Below are 20205 nucleotides of genomic sequence, written 5' to 3' on the forward strand. Positions count from 1 at the left end.
GCACATCAATCCTGTTCCACAAGCTACCTGGCTATATTCTATTAAGCCCTGCGACTTATCTACAAATGTCTAGTTCAAGTTTTAATGAGATGTAGACATTGTGACCATGATTCATTTCCCGTGGGTTAGGAGACATTTACTAGATAACGCACTAAATTGTGATCTTTTCCAATATATATATATATATATATATATATATATATATATATATATATATATTCAAATCAAATCAAAAGCCATCATCAAGTCAAAACAAGACCTGTATCATAACAATAACAAACCTGCGTTGGTAAGAAGCGAAGCTTTCTTCTCCAAGCAAGAATTCGGGTCTGATCATTTACATAGCAGACAAGGTTGTTTACAGTATATGTAAATTTGAGGTCAATGTGAATCACTGTAATGACGGATCCTGAGGAGGATATCAGTAATAATAGCAAAGGACAAGAAGAACTAATGGAGGGTATTGAAGAAGGTACGGACTCAGACTCTGATGACGAAAGCTTGGACGATCGGCATGAAGAAGAACTCAGGATTAAAGTGAAAGAATTCAGAAAGCAGGTACTATTTAACACTGATAGATAAGCATACGAGTATTCAGTAAAAGGTAATTTACTAGCTTTGCTCTGCATCGGTAATAGCTTTGAATGTTTGGTAATCTCCTGCAGTGCAAGTGTAACGTTTACAGAATGCAATATCCATGAAGCATGATTTTTCAGCAATTGTAGTGTAATATTAAGGGAATAATACAAGAGTGATGAATTGTACTTCATAGCATTTTATTCAACAATAATATGAAGATAATAATGAAAAAAGGTTATGAACATTAGGGAATATGCTGTGCAATGCAGATAAGATTACAAAGACATTTAGGAAAAATTAACAGAACCAGTGAAAAACTCACCTGACCGACACAATCTACTAATACAGAATTTATGTAATTTGAGAAATAAGTGATTCCTATATTTTGTTTATTTATCTATTTATTACAATTTATCTATTATAATTGTCCCCTTCAGTTTTTACTTTTCCAAAATAAGGAACCGAGAAGGGGGCCTTGTGAGAATTTTCCTTCTATGGCTCAGTCCTGTGTCCTTAACACTATCTCGCTAATGCGGGAAATGGTGAAAATATATGAAAAAAATTAAATATATATACATGTACATATTCGCATATATACATATATATATTAGTACTTGCTTGCCTTTATCCATTCTCAGCGCAATGCTGCCCCACAGGAAACAGCATTGCCACTACCTGCATCAGTGAGGTATTGCAGTGAAACATACAAAGAAAGGCCGCATCTATTCTTTGGCTGTCATGTGTAATGCATCAAAACCACAGCTCCCTATCCACATCCAGGCCCTACAGACCTTTCTAATGGTCACTGTTTGCAAGCTTTAGTTGGACATTTATACACTCATGTAGACACAGTACCTCACAGTGGCCTTCAAGTGACAACCAAGACATTTAATATACTTTTCATAATATACTTTTCACATGATATAAAGATTGAGAAAATTATTTGAAGTTTACATAGTTTCTGTTGATTTCATTCACTTGTGGTACAAATAGGTAATTACTGCACACATTCATGGCACAATCACAGTGACAGGAGCAGTTCTTCGAAAGATACAAAGAAAGAATAGCATGAATGTTGTTACAAAAGATGTACTGTACTTATTTTGATATCAGATTATATGAATGGATTAATTGAGGTTTGAAAGATGTTTTTTGGTGTTCAAAAATTTTCTCTTTAATCTACAGGTAAAACATGTTTCATTGTTGTATTAATTAAGATTTGCTCTTACAGTTAGAAGGCAATGAACTGTACTACGATGGACATGTAAATCTGATAGCAGCATTACGGGAGCTCTTTGAATTAGAAGAAGCAAGAAAGGCCAGACAGGCGATGAGTAAAATATACCCTTTGACACCAGGTAAGATAATATGTTGAAGAGTTTGTATTATAAAGTGTAAGCTTTATGTATGTACTTCAGATATACTTATTTTTATTATTTTCTAGAGAAGAGTCTTATCATCTGAAAGATATATCAAGCTTCCTAATTTTTGATTATGCAATAGTGAGGCTGTGTTTTGTTTTCATCATGTTTGAAAAATATTTTGCACTGATACATACATATTAAATAAATACATATACATATTGATAATCTTAGAAAATTATTTGACTGTAGAGTTATGGTTGGAATGGATTAGAGATGAACAGAAAGTCTGCACAACTAATGACGAGAGGCAGTTCATCGTTGAGCTGTTTGAATGTGCTGTGAAAGATTACAGCAGTAAGTACATCCACAGTTATGTATTTTTTATTCCTTATTAGTTACAAAGCATAAGACGTGACAGTATACTCCTCACCCATTACCCTTTTATATAAGGATATCTATTTACTAGCCATCAAGCAAAATATCTGCATATTGAAGGTGCATTTGAAGTGCCAGTATACATGTGGTTGTTCCCTTGGTCTCCCTCATTGACAGATTTTTTTTAATGTAATTCTGAGAGTAAAACTAACTTATAAAAATAATTTATATGATCCTGTTGTCTGGTGCACTTATTTAAGGTTGGGAGTAATTTTACATTAGTTTGAAGATCATTCTAGTCCATAGCTCTATGTGAACCTATGATTAAAAGGTTAGTTTTCTCACAAAATAATTATTCTTTGACTGAATCTCAATTTTGACCACAGTACCAAGGAAAATGACATGCATATTTTCAGTGTTCTTGCCGATGATGAAAGTACTTGATGGCATTACCTGATAAGTCTTTGAAGCACAGATGGTATGTTATATTTATTATGATTGTAACAGATTATGGTAAAGAAACAGTATGCAATCAGTAAGTGAAAACCAAAGTGGTAACAGATTATGGTAAAGGAACAGTATGCAATCAGTAAGTTAAGACCAAAGTGGATTTAGGAAGGAAAGAGGGTGTGTAGACCAGATTGTTGCATTTAAGGAGGTAGTAGACAATGTTCTAGAATAAAAAAGTTCAGGCATCAAGTACAAATTTAGAATACTTAGAAAGCCTTCTGAGAGGTTCCAACTCTGTAATCTAAACATACAGGTGACTTCTTAATGCAGTTAACAGCTTTTTATAATGAATAGACAGCTAATGCTGTGCTAAATGGTAGTATGAAAGAGGCTTTAAGAAATGTGGGAATATATAAAAGTTGTGTTGTGTCACCGTGGGATTTTAACATTTGTAAAATGCAGGTGAGCTGGAGTGACTGGTGTACTGCTGAACAATGGTGGAACAGAGTGGAATTTACCACATTTGTTTTTGCAAATACTGTTTTATTAGATTAATCAGAGAAAGAATGGATGGACAGTAAGTTGCTTTAATGATGTATATACAAGGTAGATGTTGAAATTAGATGTGGGCGTGTGTGTAAGAGAAAGATTCCTGATGATGGGACGGGAAATTATAATAAGATCTAAAAGCAATATTTTTATTGAATGAGGTGGGAAGTTATCACAGTATGAACATGAATGAAGAAATATTTGCTAAGAGTTTGGTTATGTGGGAGTGATTATGAATAATGATAGTACTGGGAGAAATGAAGTTGAGATTAGTCATGAAAAGAAGAAAACATGTAAGTGAATGTTAAGTATTTATATGTATAATGTGTAGGAAGTCTACTTGATGGACTGTTTCTCCCAAATCTGATGTCTGATGTAACACCATAGTTTCATAGTTTCCTAGGTTACATCAAAGATATGAACAAGAAAGGTGGTTTAACTTATGTAACAGCTGGGATTAAGAGTGAAATAAGAATGGTGAGTGAAAGATATGCGGAGTGAAGACATTTTTAGAAAGACAGGGATAAAAGCCTTTTAAGATACAATTATGTAAGATAAGGCAAATGTTAAGGTAGTGAAAAAGGTATACGATGGCATAGTTTAAGGTGCATGAAGAAATGGCAGATTGCAAAAGAAGTGTTCCAGAGTATAGTTGTGGTAATAATATCACCCTGTTTTGATAGCATCATTTTGTATGTGATACTTGTCTTTCTTTACTAGGTGTACAGCTGTGGGTAGAATATGTCATGTTCATGTTGGGTAGTGGTGACATGGTGGCTACAAGAGCAGTTGGAGAACTCGGTCTCACTTCTGTGGGTACTCATGTTGCAGAAGGGTGTATTGGTATGGCAAGTGGTACTTCTGGTTGAGAAACAGGTGAGCTTATATGGACTTTCTTCCCTGCTTCAGGATCCCCTTATATGGGGCTCTCACAGTACTCGGAACCTGGCTAGATCCATTAGGTGGGACGACAAATCAAGTATGCATGTTTGTGTGAGATGATTTTGGGACAACTGAGGAGCAAGTGTTCATTGTCTTTAATATGGATAGTGTTTCTTCAGTACTGGACATGAGCATTCTTGTGATATGATGAATCTCTGTGATGTTAGATAGGTAGGTGATATCTAGAATGCAGATAAGAAAGTGTAACTTGATCATGCTTGGATATTGCAGTTTCAGATGGGTGTAAGTCTGGTGAAGAGGAGTTAAAGACTGGATTGAAAGGGTAGTTGTTTAGAGCTTGTTGAGTGTTTCCTGACTGTAGATGTTTTCTCAGTGTTGTGTTTGTTGGGGGAGGGTGTACTTATGACTCAGGATGTTAAAGTATGAACCAGGGATACGTTTTTGTTTCTATGTCTACATACATGACATGCACTCCTCGTGCAAGCATCAACACAAAGGCCGCAGACAAACTAAATGCCATTAAAATTGGTACCAGATTTGGGCAAGAAAAAAGAATCCTTTATTATTCCCTACAAACGGTCAACTCATTTCACCCTAGACACACTCTTCTACTTGTTCATCAATTCTGTCAAAAGCAACAATAACAAAGCTGCAAATCACACAAAACAAAGCAATCAGAACAAGCGGTGACCTCTGAACAAGCACAAGCATTCAGCATCTGCACTAGGATACATAGATACTTCCAATTCAGTCTTGCTTCAAAATGTTCGACACAAACTTCTTTGCAACAACCTTCCCATTCACACCATTCCATAACCAACAACCAACACCCTAAATAGAAGTAAAGAGGTTACCCTTGCCTCATATACTCACAGATTCCCCTTTCCCAAACAAACATAATGCTGTCAAAGCATGTTCACACCAAAATGAGCCAAGAAGTAGTAGCTAACTGCCTTCCCTACCCAGTCTTAAATACCACTACACTAAACATACACCTACCTGAAACTGCATTCTCCAGACATGAATGAGTTATCTTTTCTTGTCTGTGTTCTGGATACCTTCCATCTCTCCAACATTACAAAGACCATTTCCATATATCAAAAGAAACCTCATGCCCAAGATGTAGCTTTCTTAATGAGGAAACTGAACGCCTACTCTTCAAGTGTCCTGTGGTTACAAAACACAAACACAACTCCACCACACTTTTTGACCTGTGGTCCCACCTACTGGACTTTAATGCCTTTGTCAGAATACTGATAATTCTTTATTCAGTAATTTTTTCTCAGAAAATGCTCTTCACAAGGAGGCCATAAGCATGCTGCACCAAAAGTGTTAAACAATGCGGCATTGAAATCAGTGAGTTTTTATATCAGACTTACACAGACAAGATTCTAGAGTAAATTAACTAGGTACTGGTTTTCCAGATATATGCAGCATTACAAAAGCCAGGTGCAACTCACTCAGAACAAGAAATAAAAGAACAGGAAAAACAACTGTGTCGAATCCAAGGACTCTTTCGTAGACAGATGAGGGTACCTCTAATGAACTGTGACGCAGATTCTCTCCTCCAAGAAGCTTCACAATATTTTGAGGGTGATATTGAACCTCAGATGAAGGAAGACCTGAAAAAGACCCAGAGAAAGCTTAATGAGAAAACTCCATTTGAAGAGGAATTGGTAATATTAATTGTTTTTATTTTGATTTGTTTCCATGGTATAGTTGTATACATATATGGGACACTTACCAATACAAAGTCTTGTCAAGCATCATTATTGCACCCTAACATAACAGATATGTATAGCTTGCTTCAACCAACCCCATAGTCAGATGTTTGTATTTTTTCACAGCATTTCCACTTGATTTTCTTGGCTGTCTTATTCCTTCACATAATGTTATTTGATTATACTCTTACCTATTCTTGCAGGATTAACTATTTAAGCAAAAATGTTACACATAATATGTTATTTGATTATACTCTTTCATATTTTTGCAGGATTCACTATTTAAACAAAATATGTTTCACTGTACTCTTACCTATTCTTGCAGGATTAACTGTTTAAACAAAATATGTTTCACTGTACAAGTAATTCTATCATTATGCATCAATATTGCATAACCTATCATGCCCCCTTTGCAAGTGAGCTTACTCTTTGTAGAATACCTCTTTTTTTGAGCTTGTAATCACTCGGTGGTGTAATGGAGGGAAACGGGTATAATACATGAATTAAAGGAGCTAAGTTACAAGGACAGGATTGTTTCTATGAGTTTTTCCTCACTGGAAAAGTGAAGTGGAGAGAGAATTACAATTCCCAGTGTTTTGAATTATTTGATGATGATGGAAGTAAACAGTGCCATTAGGATAACCAAGAAAGATCAGAGAATGATTGTACCAAAACACAGTCAGAAACAAATTTGAAAAATATAAAGAGGATTATTTATTATAATAGAGTCGTAGATGAATGGAACATGTTATATTAAGAATCTACATATGCAGACCATGAAAACCTTAAAAGAGTATTCTGGTTGTAAAGAAGATTTAAGGGATGGAGAAGTTTTCATATGATGAATCAAATATTTATGTATCTGATCCTTCTTATGGAATTTGGGATGGAAGTAATGATGGTGGACATAATGATAGTTTTGCTTTTATCATTTGCTACAAGGAAATGTGTTCAACCTTATGGAGTGAAATACTTCTTTTCATTGTAAATTATATAATACTTATATGTTTAAATTTTTTGCACTTAGCTTAGAGCAGAAAACGATGTTGACAAATTGGCTTCATATCGACGTTACATCATTCATACGAAAGAAACTGACAATCCTGCTGCAGTGCAGAGTTTGTATGAGAGAGCTGTTACTGATCACTGTCTTGATGCTGGTAAGAAAATTGCATGTATTAAGACTTCAACCAAAAGAATAACAAGAAAATGATATACTATGTTTATTTTTGAAACAGGCAATCATACTTTTGATTAAGCATACAGTTGTATACATAAACATTAAAACAGGCCTTTATCTACAGGTTTGTGGGAAGAATATGTTCGCTTTGTTATGCAACAGTTTCATGGGTTAGATTATGTTGTTTTACCGGTTTGTGAACGCAGTCAGAGAAACTGTCCTTGGTCAGCAACCCTTTGTGAACTTCATATCACAGCTCTTCAGATATTTGCAACCCAAGATGAGTCCGTTGCAACAAAAATAAAAGGTGATTTTTTTTCTTTTTTTTAAACCATATGTATGATATGCTATGTAATGTAGGTTGATTATATAAGAAACAACAGTTTAAGAGTTGCATTAGTATGTGTACCCTGATTGAGGCCAACCAGAGTGTGCTGAAATGGCTGTCATGAAAAGGATGCTATGAAAGAATTTAAGAGGCTCTATCTTTCAGAAGTGTAGGGAGCTAGGTGAAGGGAGAGATTAAGAAAAAGAAGTTATAATGGTGTAGAGGCATTAGGTTAGTGGGGCCTGAACATTCAGGAGGGCAACAAGCAAGCATGGGATAGAGTAAATTGGAATGATGTGATATAATGAATGAAAGGGATAGGCTGAATGATTATGTGGTATTTTATATAGGGGCTAAATCACGGCATATGAAGTGATCATGGGGCTTGGTTGTGAATGGATTTAGTGCATTACAAATGGCAGCTGTATCTTTCCTTATTAGTTAAAAGATAATGATTTAGTACTAGGACTTTATGGAAATTTGAAAATTCTGCAGATGATAAGGGAACATTGAATGGTGTAGCCTTAAAGAAAAAAAGAAGTGTTATAGGTTTCATCCTCCTTAAAGAGTTGAGAAATTAATAACAATTTTGCATTTTTTTTTTTTTAAATCTCAAGTCAAAAATTTTGTAGACTTCATTCAGTGTCCATCCTCAGCATTATCTTAGTTTGATGCATCATTTCAGCCTTTTTTTTTTTTTTTCCATACTATTCGCCATTTCCCGCCTCAGCGAGGTAGCGTTAAGAACAGAGGACTGGGCCTCTGAGGAAACATCCTCACCCGGCCCCCTTCTCTGTTCCTCCCTTTGAAGGGAAAAAAAAATCAGCTTTATGGTTCATTATTAATTCATGGCTAGTGGCAGCTTGGTAGTAGATTACATTGGTTTCTTTTTTTCTTTCCTTGTATTGCTAAAGTTCAGAACCTCCTTTTGTTCCTAACACCTGTGACCAATCTTTAAGTCATGCTTTTTATATTTTCAAAAATTTAAACTAGTTTTCTCTTATTCTTGTTTGCTCTGCCTTTTTAAGGCATGAACTTATTCCATTACTTCCTTTGCTTTTTGATTTTGTACTCAAGGCATGACTAAGTAATTCTGTCTGACTGAAGCCTTTGAAAAAACATGGAAAACTTAGAATTTTGTTGGATATTGTGTGTGCTTTACTGGAAAAAGATTTTGGGTACTGATAACCATTAATATGAATTTGTTTTCCTTCTCTTTCACAGGTGCACTGGAGAAAGGTCTTGGGTGTGGTGTTCAGTCTGGAAGTGAAGTCACTCGAATGTGGATGGCCTACCTGATATTTCTACGGAGACAGATCATTTGGGAGCAGCCCCATGATACCCAGCTTCATGCCCTAAGAGAAGCAGGAAATCAGGCAATAAGCATGATTGATAAGTGTAAATATCATAACTGTTTATGAAATTTATTACCAGATTCTTCAGTGTATCAGATTATCAAACAAAGTTTGGTCAAGGTTCTCCACTGCATCAGATCATTATCAAACAAAGTCTGACTTGTGCAAGGATGTCTCAAGGCTTCCACTATCACATACAGCCTTGAAAGGACCCAGTGGTCTGTTGCTGTTTGAATTCCTTTATATTTTGTATATAGAGGGAGCTCTGCATAAACTCAGTCTGTCCATGTGTAGGAGGTATGTGGATGACAGATACATCAGATTTTTTTTCAGGTCATGTGTATGATAATTCTACTTCATTTCAGATTTTGGTGATGAGGGTGACATTGATAGTGATATACCTCGTTTTTTGGCTCGAATTGAAGCTGAATATGCCCATGACCAGGAAAAAGCAAGAGAAATCTGGAATGATATTGTAATGAAAAGAAACAATAACTTTAAGAATGGGAACTTTTGGCTTGAATTTATCAACATGGAGAGGTATTTGTATATTCTTTTCTTGTCTACGGTTTTTCTGAAATTACCTGTTTATAATACCCATTCTGCACTATACAAGAAGGATCCACACTTGTGTGGCCTGTTGATAATACTACAACTTAAAATTTGGATACTTCATTCATAGGGAGGAAAGAAGGTAGAAAAGTGGGAGTGACAGGAAGCAGTTAAATGTTTGGGAAATCACAATTTTGAATATTGTAGAATAAGATGGTACCTAGAAAAGCATACAGTTTATGTTAGTGCTTAACTTACAAATTAAACTATCATCTTTAGAGGAGATAGTCCCATTACAATCCTATTTCTTTCCTTATATATAAAAGTAACCACGCAATTCTTTTATTGGTATCTGAACACTGTAACTGGCTAGATGTGTAAGGAAATTGGTGCATCATTAAATAAAACAAAAAACTCTCTTCAGGAGTTATGGTTCAGAAAAGTACTGTCGAAAACTTTACCGCCGTGCTTTAGAACGAGTCTGGGATTGGGTGGAAGTGATAGGTTCTTCTTACCTTCGGTTTGAGCAAGAAGCTGGAACATTGGAATCAATGCAAGACTTCATCAAGAGATATGATGACAGGTATATTAAAAAATTATTTTTTCTATATTTTCGTGATTTAAGATGTACTTGTGTTTTGAGACACTATATTAGCCATTCTTTTACTTATGGATATGAAAAAACTTTAATTTGGTTGCAAATGCCTGAATATATATGAATATCTGTTACTTTTTTATTTCAATTTGTACAGGACTAGAAGTGTGATTAAAAAAATGGTGGGGGAGATGCATGTAAGGGTAGTGAAGAGCAGGGCTGCAGTATGATGGGGGTTGTGGGTGAAGGTGCTTAGGTGAATAAATCGACTTTGGAATGTGACATGGCTCTGATGGTTGAATCAAAAGGGAAATTCCAGAAGCTGGTGAAGAGTTGAAGAGCCTGTTTGCAAAGTTGAAAATAAATGTTAGAAAATTAAGGTGATGATGTGCAATAGGGGAATGAGACAGGGAGGTTTGAATGCAAGTTTAAATGGAGAGGACATGGATGTTTATATAAAGAGTTTCCTTTAACCATACAGGTTAGCCATAGTATCAAAGAAGAGAGCAGAAGATGCTGCTAAATTAGAAGCAGAGAAGCAAGCTGAGAATGAAATGCATCAAAGAAGAAAGCATAAAGGGAAGCCAAATAAATGGGAATGGAATAAATCACTAAAAGACAAAAGTACAGTTAGTCATTCAGAGGTAAGATTCCACACGTTTGTGCATCTTGCCAGAAATAAACCAAATTCTTTTATTACCATCTTTGCTTGCATCATGCTTACAGTTTGTTAACCAAGTGTTATTTCTTCCAAAGAGTCAGCTAGTGAGTGAGGGAAATGAAACAATTAAGGAGACAAACTATGTTGGTTCATATTAGAATTGCTGGTGTTACCAGACTCCCCCTGCTCGAGATTACATCATGAATGAAAAGCCACCTTTAGTGAGGCTTTATCATTAGGAGTACTGCCCCATCAAGGAACTTCTAACTCCAAAGGAGTCTATATTTCCCAGTGACTGGAAATAGTGCAGCCTAAGGCAGCAGGAGTCTTTAGCGAGGTCTTAGGTAACACGAGGGTTCTTTTGTAGAAGCTGGTCCTGGGGTAATTATAATTAATATTAGTACTGCATTTAGTTATATGGATAAGGAAATTTTCTTATTTTAGACTCTAACTAGACTATGTATTTCAAGTTTGGTCACAACATTGAATGAAACATAAAGACTAAATAGACAGAGGGTCCAGTAGAGGGATCAAAGATGCTTCATGAAATAAGAAAGCTGAATTATAGGATGAGGATAGAAGCTATAGAATTGCCTACCATCGAAGAGTAAATTTTTGAAAATGTTAGTTAGAGTGATAAGGATGGCAGTATACAATAATTTGAAAAATGCTAAGAAAGAGTAACAGAATGTCAAAGCAAGCAACTTGTTAGAAATCATGTGTAAAGTACTTCTACAATATAAGAGTTGTGGATCAATGAATAAAGATTTTTTTACCGAAATGGAATGAGCTCAACAATGAAAGTGAATATAACTATTGCTGTAGAGTGACTTAATGTGGAAGTACAAATGGACATGTTTACAAGTAAAAATGTCTCTTTGTTAAGAATTTCCTTTGGAATTCAGTGAATCACATGCCTTGGAGTAGCTTTGAATGAATGATACTGATTAGCTGATTTGTTAATTTTTATTGTGGTTAAATATAATCAATAAGTTTTGTCTGTTTACAGGAAAGTGGGGTATTTAAGGTTCCTCTTCCAGTCACCAGAACAGACAAAGGTAACTTTGTAAAAATTGTAATTGACATTCTTGTCTGTGAGCAGAATATTTACATTAGCTCTTATGTTTACTCATCACTTAGGTTAACCATTCATCAACCAACAAGTATTTTTAGTGGATCATTATTACTGGAGCTCCTATGAAATGTCAAGAAAAAGGGGAAACTTTTTATTTTGAAAAAAATAGCTGGGCTACAGGGTTGGGATTGTGGATATTCCTAACAAAAGGTGCAAAGGACCTTGGATGAAAGAAGAATGCTTTCAGCAAGAGATGCAGGTGTAGATGGGTGAGTGGAACAACTGATGAATGTAAAAAAGGAAGGGGGAAATTTGATGTTTGGATTCAGTGAGACAAGGATTAGAGGCAACAGAACATATGAGTGGAAAGGAGTAAAGGCTGTGAAATCAGGCCATCAAAATAATACAAACAGTTATGCTGGGGAAGGTTTGGCTTTGTTAACAAAGGATGAATGGTATGTAAAGATGACTGATTGCAAGTATGTCAGTGCAAGATTATTAGTAATAAAGTTCAAATATTGGGGATTAAAGGTGCCTGTAAAGTTTGTATATGTTCCATAGAATGACAGAAGTGTAGCCTCTGGAGAGAACTTGAAAGAGCAGTAGAGGATACAGACAGGAAAGAAACTTTGTGTAATGGATGAGTCAAATGGATGGGTGGGTGGGAAACACGGTGGAATAATGAGTGATAGATGGCTATGGGGTCCCAAATGTACATGACAGAGGTGAAAGAATCCTTGGATTGTGTGCAAAAGCAGGCATAAGGGTGACAAATACATAATTTAAGGATAAAATTTTTGAGAAAAAATATATGGTGCATACATAGGGAAAACAAGGTAAACAAAAGCATAACTAATTTGTTTCCAGTATGAAAGAGTACAACTGGGAGCTTAAGGCAAGAGTGTTTAGAAGAGAGATGGGACAGGGTTTGTTAGATCTTGTGGTAGTAATTACAAGTTGGCCTTTTATCTTATATGGTAAGTGACTAGAATTGTGAATGAAAAAATGAGAAGGATAAAAGAAGAAAATATGAGGCATGTAAGTGTGAAATTAAACCATGTATTTATAGAAATTCAATGAAAAGCTGAGAGGATCTGAAACTGTAAAGTGTAAGGCGAGGTTGAGGTAACATGGAAGTAGTTTAAGAATTCATTGTTAGAAGCTGCCATACATGTGTACAGCTCTGCAGGTATAAGTCGAGGAAAAAGTTATCTACTATGGAAGGATGAAGAAGGATGAATAAAATAGTCAAGAATCTGGTATATGTGGGTAAAGCAAAGCAAATAAGGATATTAGGGAAAATGAATAAGAATTTAAGTGAGAATAAGAAAATATTCTGAAAGGAGGTAAATAAAGCAAGAGTCTTTAAAACAAGTAACAGAAAATGTTAGCAACAAAAGTTGAACTCTGTAAGAGAAGGTATTATGGGGAAAGTAATTGGAAGTGACTGAAAGAGATATAACTATTGGTACAGTAAGGTTGAAGGTAAACAAACTAGAATAGATATATGAGAACTGATGTTACAAAGGAAGAAATAAGAAAAGTAATAAAGCTCTTACAGAAAGGAAAGGCTTAAGGTATAAATGATGTGGTGATTGAGATGGTGGAGTGGAGGTGAAGGTGAAATTGCTGTGAAGTGGGTCTGGAAAATGTTCATGGGAGCATGGAAAAGTGGTCAAGTGCCTGATGATTAGATGAAAGGATCAAGATATTTCAGATAATGATGTTACAGGAATGATTGGGAACTGGATACTTTTGAAGCATTTTCTGTATAGGGATTAATAAATTGACATGATTCCATAATAACTTTGAAAGACCATCATATGGACTGTTGTGAAAAAAAAAACACTAACAAAGTATATCCTCACAAAATTACCTAAATGACAAGAGTAGTTCCTGGGATGATTGTGGTTAGAAGGGAGAGAGAGCTGTAATCAACTAAAGGTATGAAGTAATAATTTAAAGATCATATTAACTTAATCTTTTCATGATGCAGCACTTGAAAACTAAAGGATAGTGACAGAAATACTGATTAGCTTTAAAGAGCTAATGTATATGTATTTCCCAAACGGATTTTCACTAATATGATATTATTTTCTGCTTTCAGCATCAAAGCATCATATGGCAGTAAATGCAAGTTCAAAATCCAGTAATACTCCAGGCACTAAGAATAGTACATTCCTTGAGCCTAAGAGTGTGACAACTCCTCCAGGATACACAGATGATGTAATGCCTCCTCCAGGATTTAAAGTTAATCCTCGACCTTATCCAGACTCTTTTAAGAGAAATGCACCACTTTCAGGTGTCAAGGATACAATCACGCCTCCACCAGGCTTTAAAGACGATGAGCCTAATTTATTAGACAAGGGAAGTGTCACACCTCCTCCAGGCTATAGGGGTGCTTTACCTGGTGGCTTCAAGGATAATGTTGCACCATCTCCAAGCCAAGAAGAAAAAATTGAACCTCCTCCAGGATTCAAACCTGAATCACCTCCTTCAGCAGGTGCCACTGTGAGAGAAGCAAAAGTATCTGAAGGTGAACCTCCAGCCAAAAAACTGAGAAGTATGTTTCTCATTTACTTTAACAGCTTACATTTTATCAAATAAGGCATGCATATCTATTTTGATCTCAGATGAAAATATATTTATTATTTTACTGATACTTGGAAGAGACTTAACAATTGTACGGTATGTAGAATCAACAGCTTCAGAGATACATTAAGGATATCAAGACTGATGATATAGAGGGAAAGGCTAAGGATGCATTGAGTAAAAGCAAAGATTGTTTAAAACTAAGTTTCATTATCATAATGATAAGGATGACATGTAAAATATTATTCATGGGCTGAGAGTATATGCTAGTATAAGCAGGACCTTAGGTTTTGAAAGAGGATTACACTGTTTTATATTAGGTAATTAGAAAGAACTGGAAACTGTGGACGAGTTCAGGTATTGAGGAATGAAGTTCAGTAAGGATGGTAATGGGAAAACAGAAGTTGAAATGAGAATCTAACAATGGAGGAAAGCTAGGGATGCATTGAAAGCTCTGATGAATGAGAACATTTTACATGTTAGTGTGCAAGGAGCTTGCATGGAATACATTTCCCAACTTTGATGCATAGATGTAAAACCTATGTATGTTTAGGTCAGGATAGATGAAGAAAAAAAAACAGGAGCAGTAGAGATGTTTAACTTGTGTAGTTTAGTTGGAATTGGTTGGACTAAACAGTAAAGGTAAGTGTTGAAAGTTTGTAAATGTTAAGCAGCTGGTGATTGCTCTGTTTTGTGTGGCTTTTAGTTTTGTTATATTTGCCTTTGACAGAGTGGATCCTCAGGCAGGCAATAAGTAGTTTAAGGTAGAGCAGAGGAATTGTTTGTAGAGATCATTGAGATACTTTTTTTCTTGTCTGCATCTGGTACCATCAGATGTTCTGAAGATGATTTATTTGGTTTGTGCCATTCATATCTGTAGTGTGGGGAGTGAATAATGTGTGTGTGTCATATGTGGTGTCCAGTTTAGATGGAGCTTTATGTCACAGACACAGAAGGTATTCTTGAACCCTGTCCAGCAACAGAGGTATGATCCCACCCAGCCTACTTCAGAGGTGATTGTGTTGCTATCACATTTTTTGATGTAGCTGTAAGTAGATTTTAAAGGATATCCTTTAAAACATTATGCAGATGTACTACTGTGTGACTGATTTTGTATGACTGCATGGTGTCTGATTGCATGAAATTTTTTTTGCTGGAATATGTCACATCTGATAAGTCCAAAATGATGAAAGTGTAAATTTACCAACTACAGTACCATCAAAGTCAGGCAGGGACAGGCAATACTGCCAACACTTGTGCTAGAAACATCTCCTCCAGTCTCAATTTAGGTAAATTTCAATGGTGTAAGATGAGTGTCCATAAAATCACCATCCACACAATCCAAAAACAAGAGGATTATGAGAAGTGAGCTATTGTTAGTGCCCATGGACCTGACAGAGAAGGAGGTTGTTTTTTGCTAATTACACAAGTGCTGGTGGCAGGTCTGAGTGGGAAACTATGGAAGTAGATGGTTGAGTTTGGGAGTGTGTGTGAAGGGAGGAAGTCGAGAGTAAAAATGTGAATAAAAGCAGGGTTATGAGGTCTAGCAGCATAGAGGGACAGGTCAGTTGGGGGTGTGAGTCATGTGTTAAGTGAGGGGGCGAAGGTTCTGGGAGCATTGAGGAGTATGTGGGAAGAAGTCATTGTCTAGGGGTACAAAGGTGGGTGTGTTTGAAGGTATATTGGTCCCAGCAATGTTATGGATGCAGGGTGTGGGCTATAGATGAGAAAGTGTGGAAAAGGGTAGATGTGTTGGAAATGAAGTTTTAGGAAAATATGTAGTGAGAGGTGGTTGGATCATGTAAGTAATAAAAGGAGAGAAAGTTGTGGTAATAAGGTGTGGGTGAGAAGCTAATGAGTATGTGCTGAAGTGGTTTGGACTCATGTACAGAATGAGCCAGGATTATAAAAAGGATACTTGTCAGATGTGGAGGGGACAAGAAGGGAGAGACAAAATTGAAGATGTAAGGATGGAGAGTAGAAGATTCTGAGTTTTAAGGTCCTTAACATGCAGGAGGGTGAATGGCATACACAGGATAGAGTAAATTGAAGTGATATTGTATACAAGCGGTGACATGCTGTCAACTGACTGAACCAAGGCAGATGAAGCAGCTAGGGAAAAACAAGGAAAGGCTTGTGGGGCCTGGTTGTGGAAAGGGGGTTGTGGTTTCAGTGCATTACACAAGAACGAAAAAATGGATGCGAGTTGATTAGGCCTTTTTTTTGTCTGTTCCTGTATTACCTTACGAATGTAAGAAAATGAAACACTATCATGTCAGTGAATGGTAATATTCATAAACAGTTGAAAATAATACACTGATTTTCACTTGCATTTTTGTGCCATATATTCCTAACACTTACAATGTATCATCCCACATTTTCACATATATTGTGTCAAAATGCAAACTACCTCCACTTTTGTTTGTTACTGTGTCAAGTTTAGGAACCTTTCTATGCCAAAATGTTTTTCTTAAGTTCATGTATGTCATTGTTTACATTATAATTCTTTTCTTTTTTTCCTCATGCACATATGCACAGCCGTCCTCTTCAGTTATCATCCAATTAATTCAGTTTATCATTATGTACAAACTTTAAAACATTCCCTCAGTTTTCTATATCTATTCATTTATTTGTTTTCCTGTACATATTACCAAAGGGTATGGTAGAAAAACCATACCCTTTGGTTCATCATGTAAGAACATTTCATCGTGTAATATGATCTTTTATAATATCTTAATCCATGTATTTCAGTCGAAGAACAATATGGCGTTCTCACTGAGAAAGATCCAAAAGATGAATTGTGTACAGTCTTCCTCAGTAATTTGGACTACAGTACTGGAAATGATGAAATAATTCCAGTATTTAGTGGCTGTGGTGAAATTGCAAGTTTTCGGCTGGTGAAGGACTACAAATTTCGGAGCAAAGGTTTTGGCTACTTAGTCTTCAAAACACGTGATGCTGCTGTGAAGAGTTTAAAACTTGATCGAACTCTTATAAATGGACGACCCGTCTTTGTGTCACCATATGATCCTGAGGGCCATGCCCATAAATTCACATATTCATTAAATCAGGAAAAGGAGAAGTTATTTGTAAGAGGCTTGCCATTTTCAATGACAGAAAATGATGTAAGAGAAGCCTTTCAGCAACATGGAAAAATCAAGAACATACGTCTTGTCACATACCGAAATGGTCATTCTAAGGGCAACTGTTACATAGATTATTATGATTCTGAGACAGCACAAAAAGTAAGACAAGCTATGGATGGTGCTAACCTTGGAGATAAAGTGATCTCAGTGTTCATTAGTGACCCTTCAGCCAAGAAATCATCCACTAGAGCATCATCTCCAAGAGAAGGCAGCTCTTTTGATGGCAATGATGACCCAGATGCAAAAGAAAAGTTATCTAACAAAGACACATCAACACCAAAGGGAGGCATTTTGGGTGGTGGCATTAAAGGGAAGAAAGTTGCTGGCATCCGTGGCAAAGGAATGTTTAGCTTGATGCCCAGAGCTGTTGTGCGTGCACATGCGACTTCATCTACAGGTATCACTGAGACTTCCAGTGTTGAATCACAAGGTAAGAAAATGAGTAATGAGGACTTTCGAAGCATGCTTCTGAAAAAATGAATTTAGATTATATTTTTGTATGCTGATACAATTTACTGTTACTGTACAAGTCTTTTGGATTGGTAGTTTTACAACTCAATTTTATGTACAGTACAAATTCAAGGCTGAGTATGTTGCAGGATGGATTGTAAGGTAATTTTGAAAATAGGATGAAGTAGGAGAGAAATGTTTACTGTACAAATGAAATAGTGTAGCACAGACAAGTTATGACAAACACTTAATCATGTATGCATGATAGTTTCTAAATGAACATTGTCATGTTTTAAGCACTTGCTTTGTAGCATCATGTATTGCTGTTCATTTTTGATACAGGATTTTAGAACAAACAACTCTACTTTTAACATCATAGGGTTCTAGCTTTTGTGTATGATTCACAATGCACATTTTGATGATTATTATTATCAAATTTCATACTCAAATTTCTATAACTCTTTGGTAACCTTTCACAATTGAATATTTTGATTCAGACTGAATGTAAGATTCTCTTAAAAGTATTTAAGAACTGACCATGGAATACTTAACATGTACAGTAAATCCCTCCGTAAGCACTCATGGCTTTGCATTTATGATAGCCATTCTTAACATCAGAGGGTACAAGTTTTTGTTTGAACTTTAATGCATTTATTGATTATGATATTGTAATGTGGTCCTGCAGTTAATTCACAGATGCCACTAAATTTGGCCATGAATTTAAGATTTTTTCATAAGTATGTTGCACTGAAGTTTACTTAACATTAATGCATCTCAAAAATATACACTATTTTTTGTTGTCCTTATTTACACCAAAACAGCATTTTACTGTTGTAACATGTTGTGTATGTAGGGTATTAACAAAAGCACTGTGCTCATCTGTTATTGTTCAGAGAAAACAGTTAATAAAATGTCTCTCTAGAATAATATAAAACTCATTTTCTTGCCTTTTGACCAAAAGTAAATACTCTGTAGACTCCTTTCCCCTAACTGACCATATGAAATATGCTGACAGGAAATTTATTTCTGTACTCAGTAACAAGCCAGAGATGTGCTTTATGGAATGTTAGACTGATAGAACGGATAATTTTAACTGGAATGCCAGATTACCAAACAAAGTGTATACATCCTTCCAGATCATAAGCCAAGAGTTCTAATAGTAAACTAGCAGTAACCCTAACACATCCACAAGGGTTAGCTTGCTTTTAAAAGAAAGGGGGTGACTGTGTTATTGATTGGTTGATAAGGATATTGAATGGAACATGAAGTATCTGAGGATTGGTGGAATGTATGTATAGTGTCATTGTATAAAGGCAATGGGGATAAAGGCGAGTGTTCAATAAAGGCAATGGGGATAAAAAAGGGTGAGTGTTCAATAAAGGCAATGGGGATAAAGGTGAGTGTTCAAACTACAGAGGCATAAGTCTGTTGAGTATACCTGGGAAATTGCATTGGAGAGTACTAACTGACAGGGTGAAAGCATGTACAGACGACCAGATTGGGGAGGAGCAGTGTGGTTTTCAAAAGTGCTTTGAAGAATGTGTGTGAAAAATACTCAGAAAAGCAGATGGATTTGTATGTGGAGAAGGCATATGATACGGCTGATGGAGATGCTTTGTGGAAAGTATTAAGAATATATGGTGTGGGAGGCATGTGTACAAAGAGGGAGAGAGGAGAGTGAATGGTTCCAAGTGAAGGTCTGTCTGTGACAGGGGTGTGTGATGTCACCATGGTTGTTTGCTTATGGATAGGTTGGTTAGGGAGGTAAATGCAAGGGTTTTAGAGAGAGGGGTGAGTATGCAGTTTGCTGGGGATTAGAGAGCCTGGGAATTGTCGGTTGTTGTTCGCCGATGATACAGCACTGGTAGCTGATTCGAGTGAGAAACTACAGAGGTTGGTGAACGAATTTGGAAATGTGTGTGCAAAGAGAAAGTTGAGAGTAAATGTGAATAAGAGCGAGGTTATTACGGCATATTAAGGCTAAATACCACTTATCCTCGCTGGTGCCAAATTCGAGTGCCCAATCTGTCACCTGTTACTGACTGACGGGACGGTGAGGAACATCGCTTTCACTATGCTAAGATTGCTCGAGAAAAGTGTGAGGATATGGATATATTTAAGGGGTACAGGGGGGGTCTAGAAAAATTTTCCCTCCTGTATCATCAACTTAAAGCTTACAGTGAGAAGAAAAGGAGCCAAGCGATGATATTTACCTTAAAAGTATGTCGTCTGTTCCTGACACGCCTCGTTAAACAGGTGGTATTTCAATAACAGATAAAATAAGACCTAAATAACTGTAGGTCTTTAGACACTAACGCAAATCTGATTGA

General features: G+C 36.1%; 1 protein-coding gene and 1 long non-coding RNA gene across 2 annotated transcripts in view; one reads left to right on the forward strand and one right to left on the reverse strand.

Moving 5' to 3' along the window:
- LOC139754232 (uncharacterized) overlaps positions 1 to 20205 on the reverse strand; it is an 84646-nt gene that overhangs the window by 2751 nt on the left and 61690 nt on the right. The window contains exon 2 of the long non-coding RNA XR_011713858.1: positions 5757 to 5842. This is a non-coding gene — a long non-coding RNA (uncharacterized lncRNA). The remainder of the gene's footprint in view (positions 1 to 5756; positions 5843 to 20205) is intronic.
- On the forward strand, positions 269 to 18809 carry LOC139754230 (squamous cell carcinoma antigen recognized by T-cells 3-like). Its single transcript, XM_071671538.1, is given in 15 exon segments — positions 269 to 558; positions 1811 to 1937; positions 2193 to 2297; positions 4038 to 4150; positions 4152 to 4193; positions 5645 to 5896; positions 6969 to 7101; positions 7246 to 7428; positions 8674 to 8847; positions 9170 to 9344; positions 9781 to 9939; positions 10433 to 10595; positions 11622 to 11670; positions 13795 to 14250; positions 17031 to 18809. Coding segments are annotated over 15 exon segments (3165 nt in total). The 5' UTR covers positions 269 to 399; the 3' UTR covers positions 17906 to 18809.

The sequence above is a fragment of the Panulirus ornatus genome, chromosome 16 (assembly GCF_036320965.1).
Source record: "Panulirus ornatus isolate Po-2019 chromosome 16, ASM3632096v1, whole genome shotgun sequence".
NCBI lineage: Eukaryota > Metazoa > Arthropoda > Malacostraca > Decapoda > Palinuridae > Panulirus > Panulirus ornatus.